This window comes from Strongylocentrotus purpuratus, unplaced genomic scaffold (genome assembly GCF_000002235.5).
Source record: "Strongylocentrotus purpuratus isolate Spur 01 unplaced genomic scaffold, Spur_5.0 spur5_scaffold_19, whole genome shotgun sequence".
Taxonomy (NCBI): Eukaryota; Metazoa; Echinodermata; class Echinoidea; order Camarodonta; family Strongylocentrotidae; genus Strongylocentrotus; species Strongylocentrotus purpuratus.
This window is the reverse complement of record NW_022145604.1, coordinates 28,071,197-28,084,862: the sequence shown is the minus strand read 5'-3', so window position 1 is coordinate 28,084,862 and position 13,666 is coordinate 28,071,197. Positions and strand designations below refer to the sequence as shown.

General features: G+C 37.6%; 1 protein-coding gene across 1 annotated transcript in view; it reads right to left on the bottom strand.

Moving 5' to 3' along the window:
- Positions 1–13,666, bottom strand: part of LOC582103 (sushi, von Willebrand factor type A, EGF and pentraxin domain-containing protein 1) — a gene marked incomplete at its 3' end in the record, with an annotated part of 83,258 nt that overhangs the window by 9,797 nt on the left and 59,795 nt on the right. The window contains exons 26-31 of the mRNA XM_030989882.1: positions 10,965–11,298; positions 10,151–10,401; positions 8,393–8,554; positions 6,781–6,942; positions 3,886–4,047; positions 343–552 (exon numbers count right to left, since the gene is read on the bottom strand). Of these exons, the coding sequence (XP_030845742.1) occupies positions 343–552; positions 3,886–4,047; positions 6,781–6,942; positions 8,393–8,554; positions 10,151–10,401; positions 10,965–11,298 (1,281 nt within the window). The remainder of the gene's footprint in view (positions 1–342; positions 553–3,885; positions 4,048–6,780; positions 6,943–8,392; positions 8,555–10,150; positions 10,402–10,964; positions 11,299–13,666) is intronic.

Below are 13,666 nucleotides of genomic sequence, written 5' to 3'. Positions count from 1 at the left end.
TAGCTACGTCCAGATCGCCTCGGAAGTTATAGTTTGTCCCATCACCTTCACCAACGGTAATTATTGGCTTAATATCTGGAGATAGAGAGAACGATTCCTTTATAGAAAGAAATAAAACATTAAAATTGTATGCCTTTGAGACAAACATTTGACATGTTCAAAGGATATTAGAGTGAACAGGTAAATCCAAGAATCTTAAAATGCAAAAGGTTATTAAATTTGTTGGAAGGTCAACATACAATAAAAGATGACTACGTAGGTGACGAAAAGATAATTCATTTGTCTTAAACTGAGAGTTGTACAATTTTGACTTGTTGAAAATGAGGATAATCATTGGTATACCTGTATATCCTGGAGCACACATGCACGTAAACTGATTGACTTCATCCACACAAGACGCTCCATTGAGGCAGGGATCAGAGTCACACGGTAGAATCTGATCACCACACGTAGACCCTGTATATCCCAATCCACAGATACATGTGAAGGAGTTACTTCCATCAAGGCAGCTTGCATCGTGTTGGCACGGCTGGCTCTCACATTCATCAATATCTGTAAATATCAATGCAGAAAGTAATGGAAATGGTATGTTTTAAAATGTTAAAATGAAAACCTATGACCCTTTAGAGCGTCAATCACCTTAAACAAAATTGTAAAGCTAAAATATATGAAACTAGAAATATCGCAATCCGTATTGCCGTGCAATGCGAATGTATCCCCCGACAGTGACAGCGATTTTGTGTCATCCTTATGTTCGAAGGAGGGACAAAGATCACCTCTCCCCTCCCTGAAATATAAGGATGGCGTAGAGAGGTTGCAACTAGTGGCTCAGACTTTTGTCAAGACTAGGAGCAGCATCACCAAAACAATATGTGTGAAGATTAGAGTATAATGTATCTCTGTAGAAAATTTGAAAGAAATGTGGCAGTTAAAGCACATAAAAAACATAGGACCTTTGACCATATAAGAGACGGAACAATGAGGGCAGCATTGACCAAAAGTGTAGATGTGTACATTGTACCAAGATACATCTCCATACAAAATTTGAAAGAAATCCGTCATGAAATATGTCCTGCAAAGCGCAGACTAGACACCCACCAAAATATGACCTTAGACCCTATAAAACACGGGACACTGGTGGCAGCATCACCAAAAAACTATAGTTGCATAGATTTTACCAACATACACTTCCATTGTCAATTTGAAAGAAATCTGTTAAGAAATGATGCAGTTAGACCATACACTACGCTGTGAGTCAAAAAAAAGTTTACACCTAGAAAATCGCAAATTATTAAAAAAATCATCTATGAACAGTAAATTATCATACATCTTATGAAAGAACTTTCTGCAGCTAAGGCACAAGGCCAGCTGAGCTTCATGAATAGCGCACCCTGAGGTTCCGGCGGTGGGTTAATGGGGAAAACGGTTGAAGCGCTGGCTAGCTTCTGCTCCGCGGTACATGCTGCATGCCGCATGCTACTTATCGAAACGCACGAACGACGAACACAAACAACTGTTGGATTTTGGATTCATTTCCAGCAGCATCAATCACGTTACGGTAAATATGATTTTATTTTAGTGGATATTTCATCCACTCTCTGACTTTGCTTCTGACATATCGGCATTTGGGAGCTTGTATAATTATCTCCGATACTTGTAAAATGTGCTGTGTGTTGAGATTGTCTTTTGAACGGCCGCAATGGTTTGACACCCAGCAGAACTTCGTGAGTATTTGCCGCAGCCAGCGGTTTCGGGAGTGGGTTGATTGAGGAATCGTTGAAGCTATCTCCCATCTGCGCTGCTTCCGCTTGAGCAGAAATGAACAATTCACTTGGATTTTTTTTTATTGATGCTATAAATGGGAACTTGATACCACCCAAGCACTATATGGGACTGTTGGCACCTTCTGCAACTTCTATTGAGACTTCTGTATTTGTTATATATGTATGTTGACTATGGGCTGTACTACAATATTGCAGATTTTTACAAGAGCCATATTGTAAATTGGGTGCATCATTTTATATGGAGTGGCTTATAGTCACTTGTGTGTGAATCTTCAAGGTAATTTTGTGGCTGAAGCAAGGGCTTGTAACTAAAAAGAACTGAGTTTGCAGTTAAAACAAGGTATATAGATGAACATGTACAATTGAATATATTTTAAGAAAACTAATTACAGCAAAAATATGGTCTTTACGGTATGCATTTGCACTGCGTTACGACATCAATAGGTTTTTAATAGGTGAAAGGAAGGCCGGTTGAAAAATACTAATTTTGATGGTAAAATACTAATTTTGGAGGTGCTGAGTACTAATTTGTACTTCCAAAGGTTGGCAGCTCTGCATATCAAATATCAAAGAACAATTGTGCGTGTGTGTGTGTGACTTTGCTTAATCTGCAAAAAGAATATGCAATGCATCTCATTTGATACAGATACATTCAATTCATTCTCTTACCTTAATACTTTTGCGCAAGTCGATTTTCCATACGCTTTACCTTCTGGTCTTTAATAACACAGATTTCAGTGAATACGCGTCTCATTTGGTTTGCACTGTCAATTGTCATTCTTTTCAAATGTAAAAAAACAAATAACCACAGGGGGAGGGGGGGTGTCTGAACGAGCTTTAAAAATGGGGTACTCAGAGCCATCTTTACACAGAGTGGCTAGGTTTCAGTTTGTTACTCACAACAAAGCGCAATTTTTTTATGTGCACGGTAGAGTGCACATAAGACATCCATCAAGATATGACCTTTGACCCTATAGAAGATAGAACACTGGAGGCAGCATCACCAAAATCTATAGGCTTGTAGATTATACCAAGATACACCTTCGTTTAAAATTTGAACAAAATTCCTTCAAAAATGTGGCCTATAGAGCGCACACAAACCATCCAAAAAAATATGGCCTTTTACCCTATAGAAGACGGAATGCTGGGGGCAGCATCGCCAAAAGTTTTAGGTGTGTAGATTATACAAAGATACACCTCCATACAAAATTTGAAAGAAATCCATCAAGGAATCTGGCAGTTAGAGCGCACACAAGAATATGACGTGGCGGCGGCGTAACGCCTCTGAATCCAAAGTACCTGACCGGCATACTGCCGGGGGATACAATAAAACTAAGAAAAACCTCACTTTACATTAACCTGCCATTTACTCAGATTACGATGAATATAGAAGGCATGCATGGGTAATTACACAAAAAGTAACTTTCCAAGCAAATACGCTAATTTTCAAGTTTAAAAAAAATATTTAAAAAATTTAAAAATGCAAAAGCCAGATAGAGGGGTGTATTACTATTAGTCCTAAAATAAAAACTTGTTGTATTGCCCTTAAGGTGCCAAAACATGGGTCGGTTAGTCGGAGAAGTTTTTTTATTTTTGTAACTTTTTCTTTTTGTCGCCCTCTTTGGGCCGATATTTTTCAGTGTTGAATTTTTTTTCTCCGCCCTCTTTTGGCCGATATGTATAAATTTAGAAATGAGTCTTCCTGTACACGACTCCCTGGTTTCTAGCTGGTGCAGATGGTATAAACACGTACACGGGGCCTTTAAATCTCATTTAAACAAACAAAATACATATTTTTGTATTTATTAATTTTAAAAAATCTAAAAAACGGTTTTAAAAAAAAAACGTTAAAATGTCGACCGTAGATTTTCAGATTTTTGGGTCGGTTGCTAAGAGCAATACAACAAGTTTTTATTTTAGGCCTTATTTAATACCACAACATGTACGTGCACTGCAGGTGACTGAGGATCCATTAGATTGAGGTCACTCAAGTTGGTGTTTGGATAATCTTATGCCAAGGGGACCTTCCCTCTTGTGAAAATGTCCCTTTAACATTCAATATGCATTCATTACTTAGAAGATGTTTTCAGGCAATCCTTACCAACACACATGGATGCATCAGTAGAACCTATCTGCATTGTTGTAGTTTCACCGGGGCATTGATGACATGTACTTCGCTGAGTTCCACTCTGATAAGTACCAAGCGGACATGCCGTACAAGGGCCAAAGCCTGATGAAGAGTACTCTCCAGCTGCACAAAACTCTGCACAATGTAAACAAAAAGGATCACACAAAATAACCTTGTATTTGGCTAGATTGGATTGTTACCGGTACATTGATGCACAAATAAAGAGGATGTTTAATTAAACATTGATCTTCTTGAAATGAATGGTCGAGCCTGCACTTCAAATATCTGAGAGCCTTAAAGGTAAAGACCAGTTATGGTCATGCGATTGAATTGTGAAAGAAACGTTGTGGAATCGATCAGAAAAGGTTGATCATCTGGCATCTAGCATCTGCAAGGTTCTGGAATCATCAAAATGATAAGAAATTTGGCCCATTCTTCGTAAAGTTACAAGCACTATACACAGAAAGATGTATATGGGACTACCCTATATCTCTCACAGGACCATGAGAGAAACAAATTTACCAAATATATGAATTAGTAGGCGGTTTCCCGGCAAATTTTTTATCATCATGTATTAGTCAAAATATATTCTTTCACATGATTGGTAATGAGAGCTTCCATTTCATTTTTTGAAATTGGGGCGTTACCAATACTGGTCTTTACCTTTAAAGACTACCAATCACCTATTAAAATGGATAACTTGTGTACAGACAGAATGTATTTAATCAACTGAAAATAAATTCACCTAACAATATTCAGGAATAATGATAGGAGTGTGAAGGAAATAAGTCCACAAAAGTTCTCTTCTAAGGTAGGTTATCATGAATGGCAAATTTGCCAGAAAATACCTGCATGTGCAGCTATTTAGTGAGGTACTTGATAAGAATTACATTAGAAATAATAAATGAAGAATGATAGCAGAAAGTTATTTTTGTTGGGGGGGGGGGGAAGACACCTGTGTATATAGACATTTCATTTCAGGGGGGTAGTGTCCACCCTAAGGGCGGGTGCAGGGAGGCTTTGACATTTCAGCAAATTTTGATAGAAACTAAAACGTCTCATGGTACTACCGACTCTAATTCGATGCCGGTTCTGTATGACGAAGGAACTGAATGATTGCGGGAAATAATCAATAGCTCTAATGAACACATTAAGTGGGGGAGGAGTCAGTGCAAAGAGAATAGATAGAGCTTCCTACTCCTCGTGAAGCACGGAAGCTTTGCAGTTTCATCAAATTTAGAGAGAAATATGACGTCTCATGGTATACTTTCGACTCTAATTTAATACCGGATTTTTATGATGTAGAAACTTAAATAATTGTGTGAAATAATATGTTAGCCATATTGAGCAGGTAAAGCAGGGGAGGAGGTGGGTGCGTGCAGGGAGGAGGGAGTTTCCTCCCCCCCCCCTCCAGGCAAAGCGCAGAAACTGTGACGTTCATTTAGCAATATTTTGAGAGGAGGAAGACATATCGCAGTAATTTGGTCTTTAATTCGATGCCGGCTTCTGTATGATGAAGATACTTGATTGCAAGAAAATAAATGTGAGCCATAATGATAAGTGAGCATGGGTGCAGGGGGAAATTGATAGAGCTTCCTTCTCCTGCGCAAAGCACAGAAGCTTTGGCATTTCATCAAATTTTGAGAGAAAGAAGATGTCTTATAGTACAGCTTCATCGACTCTAATTCGATGCAGGCTCCATGGTTTGATCCAGGATCTTGAGTTTGAGAAATAAAGCCATTAGGCCAATAGCAAGCACACAAAGCAGGGTAGTGGGTGGGTGTATGAAGGTGAGAGTTTCACCCCTCCTGTGCCAAGCAGAAAACTTTAAAGTTTCATCAAATTTTAAGAGAAATAAGACAACTTTTGATAGTAATTTCATCGAGTCTAATTACAATTATGTTCACATTTGTAAAATGAAGGAACTTACTGGCTAGAAATAGGTTTAATTGTCATAGTGAGCATGCAAAGCAGGGGTTGGAGGTGATGCAAGGAGGGATATTTCGCCGGGTTTTCGCCTCCTTCCGTATCTGAATTAATTACTGTATACTCTATGTTGAAATAATTGTTACCTATATCATGTATATATACATTGTGTTTTATATTGTGCTGTTGAGAAGGAAATAAATGTTAATAAAAAAATTTTAAAAAAAATAAAAAAAAGAAGACGTCTCGTTGACGCATTTCTACTTAATAGGGGTATTTAGAATGATCCAGCCCTCTCTTTCCCCATACTCTTTCTTCTTTTTTTTCTCCTCTTTTTTTGTTGTTGATCACTTGAAAAATCATAGGGGGGCAGTCGCCACATCCTCCCCCCCTGCTTCCCTGTAGGGCCACCCCTGCCTGTACATATGTTGCTCCAGCTACACAGGCAACAAAAAAACCCGGCCCCCCCCCCCCACTCCTTTTGAAAACACCCCCTAAGTCCGGTGTGTACCGGTAAAGTCAATTTTGTGTATGTACGAGCCGGACTTTGGTGCGTGAAAAGTACCCCTTTACCGGACATTTTGGTAACACGCATGCGGTCATTCCGACCCCGGAGTAGGGGGGGGCCGGGCAAAAATCCAATGAAACCCCTGGTTTAGAATTATCCATCGGTGACAAATTAGAGCCTGAAACAATCGCTGTGTTGTCATCAGACTAAAAGCCAATACCAATACCAGTTCTTCCAAACACATGGTAAGGTAACAAAATATGTTTCTTACACAGATAATTGAAAGGAAAACAACTGATAAAATCACAAAATGCATATTACATACAGACGTAAGATAATCTAGAAATATATTTCAGAAATTTTACAAATTCAAGGCAGCGTTTAATTTATTTTAAAAAAGCAAATGGCTCTAAGCCAAATATACATGTACTTACCAATACATTCAAGAGATGAAGTAGAGCCTTTGTTTAGTGTTGTCATGCCAACAGGACAGCTGGTACATTCTGTAGCAAAGAATTCCTCTTGATAGCTTCCTATCGGGCAATGGTTGCATGGTGCTAGACCGGTGAACGAACTATAACCAGGTTGGCAGATGTCTTGATGTGACAGGATGAAATGACAAAATGTGTATTGCAATAAATGGGTTCTGGACAAAAACTAAGCACCAGACTTTCTTGATTAAACCAAGCAACTCCTCTCCCTAAAAGTGTACACTTGTCTAAAGAAAAACCAAAAATATTTGAATGTATTTTCCTATTTAACAATGCTGATACATGTAGATTTAAAACAAACGTTTGGTTGAAAATCTTTTGACTTACATTGTTGGTCATAATTTCCAGATTATCATAATTATTTTTACCCCAATTTATGGAATAATTTTGACAATGATTTATTCCTAATAGATCTAGATGATAGAAAACCTTCAGAGATTTGATTGAATAATGATTTGGTGAGTGTTTGTTTTTCATGACTGCTAAAGCATGTGTATGCTACTATGCTAATCAACTAGGGGACCTACGTCCATAAGTTATAACTGACAGAAATGAGGATTAATGCCTCACAAAAGGGCTCTAATATAGCATATCAACACGGTTTTGATCCTGGGGCCTCACTGTAACGAGGCTATTGCATAGCCACTGAATCATGACTGTACGCAGCGGGGGCTAGGGTACACGGCCGCCCCTCACAAACGCAAAAAAAGAAGAAAATGCAATAAATTATCAAAAACTCATTGCATTTTCCCCCGATCCCCAACATAAAAAAATCTTCTTTGTGGCCATGCCTTGAACCATAATGCATGGCCCTGCAAAGCAATTTTTCCTGTTGGGGACCGGGGGAAAATGCAATGAATTTTTGATAATTTATTGCATTTTCTTCATTTATTTGTATTTATAGGGGCGGCCGCGTACCCTAGCCCCCTGCTGCGTCCAGTCATGATTCAGTGGCTATGCAATGGCCTCTTTACTGTGAGGCCCAACGATCAAAACCGTATCGATCAGCTATATTAATGCCCTTTTGTGAAGCATTAAACCTCATTAATGCCAGTTATGAAGGACGTAGATCCCCTAGTTGATTAGCATAGTAGCACACACATGCTTTAGCAGTCACGCAAAACAAACACTTGCAAATTATCATTCAATAAAATCTGAGAACGTATACTATTATCTAGATCTATTAGGAATAAATCATTGTCAAAATCATTTCATAGATTGGAGTAAAAATAATTATTCCACCAATATGACAGTGTATTTCCTTGAAGCTTCCTTGAAGCCTATGTATAGTTTTGGTCAATGGATGCTGGTCTTCCTTAAAATAGCAAGAGACTTTACTTATAATAATGTAGTTTGTTTTTTTCCCTCCTCAAGTAGAACATATTTTTAGAATTTCAAAATAATCTGTGTGTATCCATTTGAAAACAAATGTGTCAGTAAAAGACCCAAATATTCCACTGATCCCTTTCAAAATAATATAGGTAATCTCTGCTGCGTATTCCATGAATATTTTCCATTAAAATTGAGCATTTACAATTACAGTGAATGTTCGTACCTATGCACTGGCTCACATTCTTGGATCCGACTGCAATAGTAGATTGTCCTTCGGGGCACTGATGACATGTGAACTCTCCATGTGTGTCTTGATATGTCCCTACTTCACACTGGATACATTCCTGAGTTTCATTGCCATAGTAAAAGCCACTTCCACATGGTACTACATAATTGAACAGAGAATAAATATGGATTTTAGGAGTAGGCATATTACAAAGAAAGATTACAGTATACTAAATACAGGTACCGGTATAGTGATTAGCCAAAAAAAATATCTATTTTCTAATCAAATGCACATGTATTTTGGTTAAATTTTAAAAAAATGGAAACCTTGTTTTTTCCTACTCTGTTGATTTACAACTTCTGGATCCACAGGAGAGTTAAAAGAGTAAATAATAGAAACGTAAGTATATCACGTGTATGCTGCTTTAGAAACCCACCATAATCCGATCATGATGCTTACTCTAATGGAACATTTAGCGTATCCATCTCCAGTAGTGGTTTTTCCCGGTACGCTTGTTTTTTTCAGTTCTTAAAACGTTTCTGTACAATATGCATATATAATATGCAATTGCATGGTCAAGCCATGATATGGAAGGTGTATTTAGTTAACTGCAAATGTACATGCACTGTATTTGAGAATGGGCATGTGATGATTGCCTATATATAGCCATGGCGAGAGACTTAAACCTAAGGGTATGAAATTATTACATGCATGTATACATGATGTTACTGAACCAGAGGTTTACCCTAAGCGTACTGGGGGATGGAAAGAAAATCCACCTCCCTCAATGTGTGCCATATTATAATTGAGGTTGTTATTTTGCACTGCAAGCTTCCATGACTTTGTGCATGCATGTAGCTTTAATTAACATATATTATACAACACCTTAGTAGATCCTTGTCATTTGATTGGAGGATTGTTGGTCGCATGATATTCAACAGATACACTATTGCACAGGCATGCACTATTCGACGTAGTACTATTCAACAAGCATGCATTTTTGGTTATATGCAGACTGTGTACCTCTCTGCCCTGCACGTATCCCATTGTTATATTAGCTGCGCGCATCTGACATGAAGCTCGAAGGCAATTTGAAGGTAATCGAGAAGGCCTGACTCCAACTTTAATATAAGGAGCCCAGCATAATTTGTTGAAAGATTAATGTTCTATTTATCTACTTCGATGTTGTATAAAACAAATAATGAATGTTTTATATTCGTTCAATAGCGGGAATATTTTCATTCGTTGAAAGATTAACGTTAATTCTATTCAACGAGGCGTTAGCCGAGTTGAATAGAACGTTAATCTTTCAACTCATGAAAATATTCACAATTTTGGACTCATATGCATTCATTATTTGTATGCTATCTATTGATATGCAAAATTTATGAAACTTTAGCCAACAAGTACTGCGCAAAATAAAAACCATGAAATGGGCAGCCAAAATAAAAATTCTCTATACCTGTATGTATTGTACACAATGCAAAAAGGTCAACATGTGTATAATAAATTTGTGATACTTTCAAGACCGTGTCAGTAATAGATATTCCTAATGCAAAGCCCCATCTACACATCACATGCATGTATATGGCCACGATCCTAGGAAGAAGGAGAGCCCCATTCTTACTTCCACCTGAGGCCAAAATTTAAAAAAAATATTCCTGCCTTTCTAGGACTAAAGAGTAATGTTAACTTGGTTATGAAGTTGTATTTTCTTTTACGTTTTGCACATACATTCGTTACATGACATCTTACCACAGCGATAGATGTCGTTGTTAACTGTATAGGGAGGGGTGCACACCAATTCCACTAATTCATAGTTGAAAGAGCTCTCATCCAGTACAGCAGTGAAATCATCTACTCTAGAGCTCAGGTCCAACTGGCCACCCTCAATGAGAGTCTCCACAAGACCAATCATTTTTTGCTCTGCATCTAGTGCTGCATCATAGTCATCCTGACCTTCGCCCACGATCACATTAGATTCAACGTTAAATCCAATGACGATTCTGAAGGAAACAAATTTTGAATAAAAATGTATCAAATCCACACTGCACCTCAAAAGACCATACAACTATTTAGAGTATGTGTTTGGTATGGTAATGTAAGCAAAGTCATAATCATTGTTAAGCACAGTCCACTGACAATTTATGCTAATGCATAAGTGATGTTATAAAGGCAGAGATCATAATATAGATTTTCACAATTTCTTCTTTGGGATAGAGCAACTGTAACTACTCCATACAGTTAATTCTGCACAAGTTGAATCTGTCGGGACTGCAAAAATAGTTGAACACGATATGCAAAATTGGCCTTGGGAAGTGTATATAACGCGAGTTTCACATAGCTTGGTTTAGAAGAAAAAAAATTGTGCAACTGCGAGTTATGCAGAGTTATCAGTGTTTCTGTAAACTCCGCAAATATAGCACCACTATTCTTTTAAACAATTTTATTGTGCTTTACACAAGGAAAAAAGAACACAAATTTATCCCTTACATACAAAATGGCATGCTATATAACCCTCCAAATGATTGTTGTAAATTTTATCAAAAGAGACTATAAATGTACACACTCAAAATCAAGAGCTGATCTCTTATGTGTTTTAGAGTAAGGATGTCCAGAATGCAAATGCTCCTCCCATATGCCAAGGTCTACAGGTATGTCCATCTGCCTTCGTCTACTTCTACGTTTGCGCCTCCGACGGCTCGAAGCAGGACCGCATGTCACTTGTACATTATTCACTGTGCATTCATCATCTACAGTGCAGCTGTCACTAAAGTCTGAAGATCGGAATGCTTCAAGGAATGCTGCAGCGATGGCTAACTGTGTCGTCTCGTTTGTGCCACATGAACCACTGAAGTAGAATAATTCACTTGGGAGACTGAACCTATTCCCTTCCACTGATTCTTTAAGACAAAAATTTTAAAAAGGAAAGCGTAGATAATAATCCCTCAATAAATAATCAGCAAAAAAATAGTAGATGCTCTTTATTGTTAAAATTTCCATAGAAATATCAAATTAAAGAGAAATTAATACTCTACCAACATCAATTAAGATCAAGCTTTGAACTTTCATGCTTGAATGAGTACTTTCATTTAACCATTAGACAGTCTGATTAAGAAAATTGAAAAAATTAGCGAGTAGCCATTCAAATGTCAATAAAAATGTGCATCTGTAAAATAATTTTATTTAACAATGAAAACACTGAATGAGAAACAACAAGGAATGAGCGCTGGATGTAAACTGTAGTTTCAGGATATGTTTACTCATTGGTAAATGGTATGATTCCAATTGCATATCATCTTAAAGCGAGTTAATTTATGTCTATTTTGATATGTGAAAGATAAGTTCCCACATATGGAAAAATTGCACGCATCTGCTCTGCGCTCGTCGCTTATCCTGTTAAGCACGGGAAACGTACACCAAAAACGCCATGTTTTGATAGAATTGCTGGTATTACAGGAAAATGGAAATTTGTTTAAAAAATCTTTGGACGGTTTTTTATTATTTGTAATGTCATCTTAAAAATGATACTAAATTTGGGATTATTCTTTCAGGGGAAACGGTAGTCATTTTCCCCTAAAAGTTTTGACTTTTTCAGCCTGCCTATGGAGATTGCACTGTTTTTCCCCTTTTTTGTTGGGTTTCGCACAGTCAACCAGTCGGCAAATCTCACACGAGTGACGTATAAAAAATCTTCGGACGGATTCAGAAACCTTGACATCACACCTTTACGTTGGTATAACGATTGTTTTCATTCGTGGAGAGGAAACGGTAGCCATTTTCCAACCAATAAAAAGTAGCTTTTCATAATAAATCAAAGTGACTGGGATAGTGTAGTGCTATAGCTACTCACGACGAGTACGCTCGTACGAACAAAGCACAGTTATAGCTACACGTGCAAGCGCTGTACATAGAGGTCAGTGGGTGCATTTAACGCAGTGCGTACAGAGCATAGAGCTATATACTACTAAAATTATCTCTATGGTAGGCACAGAGTGTGTGCGTTGCGCTCAAAATCTTGGAGACCGCATGATGTCTATACATGTGCACCTGAATGGGCCATTGCACTCCGACTAGAGGGAAGTCAGTATAATCATTGGCAGAGGGAAGGTGTTTGATTTCATCTACGATGTGATGGCATGCCTCTGCTGGTGTAGTCTACCGTGAGTTTCATTTCTAATTCTAGTTTGTTAGTGTTAGTAAGTAGTCAACGAGAGCAAGCGCTCGCACCCCCGCTCTGTCGCATTGAACTAGTCCAATCAGTGTACTTTCACGCAAGAGTGTACTTGAGCGCGCTCTCTTCGTGAAAGCGGTTGTTTAGTGCTGTATTCTTTTATGCGCGTTTAGGGCTAAAAGTTTTCCATATATGGGAAACAAAGGAAAATTACCCCCACCCTGTTCATTAAAAGGGAAGTCGACCCGATTAGTAGGTTGGTTTTTATAAAAGCAGTTTTTTTTTTGTGGGTAAATTTCAACGGGATGGTAATTGTCCTAGAAGGTAATTGTAAAAGGGGCTAATTTTTTTTTTTTTTTTTTTTCGGGGGGGGTAATTACCCTGTTGGTAATTGGATGGCAGGTGATTGTGCAGGGGGTAATTGTCCGAGAGCTTGACACTAGTATACAGAATATAAGTTAGCCAAATAGTCATATTATTTCCCACTTGTCAGTCCTCAAAGCTGGAAGACATTTTCAAATGACATATATTAAAGGTATTGGGTATCTTTGTTTCAGATTCTAAAAAAAATCCTGGATTTAGCTCTTGTTGCAATCATAATAATAAATCTTTAGGTCAGTCAGTCAAGATATTTATGATCGGAAATCGAAATTTCAAAAACCGTTTTGCCAATGGTTTTCATAACACTACAATTTAATGAGGAAAATGAGAATGGTATAACCGGCCGCTCAAAGATTTTTTTTTTGGAAGCACTTCATGATATTTTGAAGCGCAATTTTTGTAGGGCTTCAATATATTACACCATATCACAGACGCTGATAACACTTTAAACAATGCCTTTAAGTAGTTCCCATACATGTTTTTCTTCTAGGAAGAAAAAAAAAACTTGCTCAAATTTAGGTGAGTTTTGAAGACTGGTTTCTGAAAAAGACTCTGTTCTCACCATAAGAAATAGCAGTCTCTGAGCTGACACAAAAATATGTTTTCTAAACCAAATTGCCAATTTGCCATGTCGAGATTCACATAAATCTATTGATCTCATTTTTTTTCAAACACTAATAACTTTTTTTATTATTTGTCCAATTTATTTCAAATTT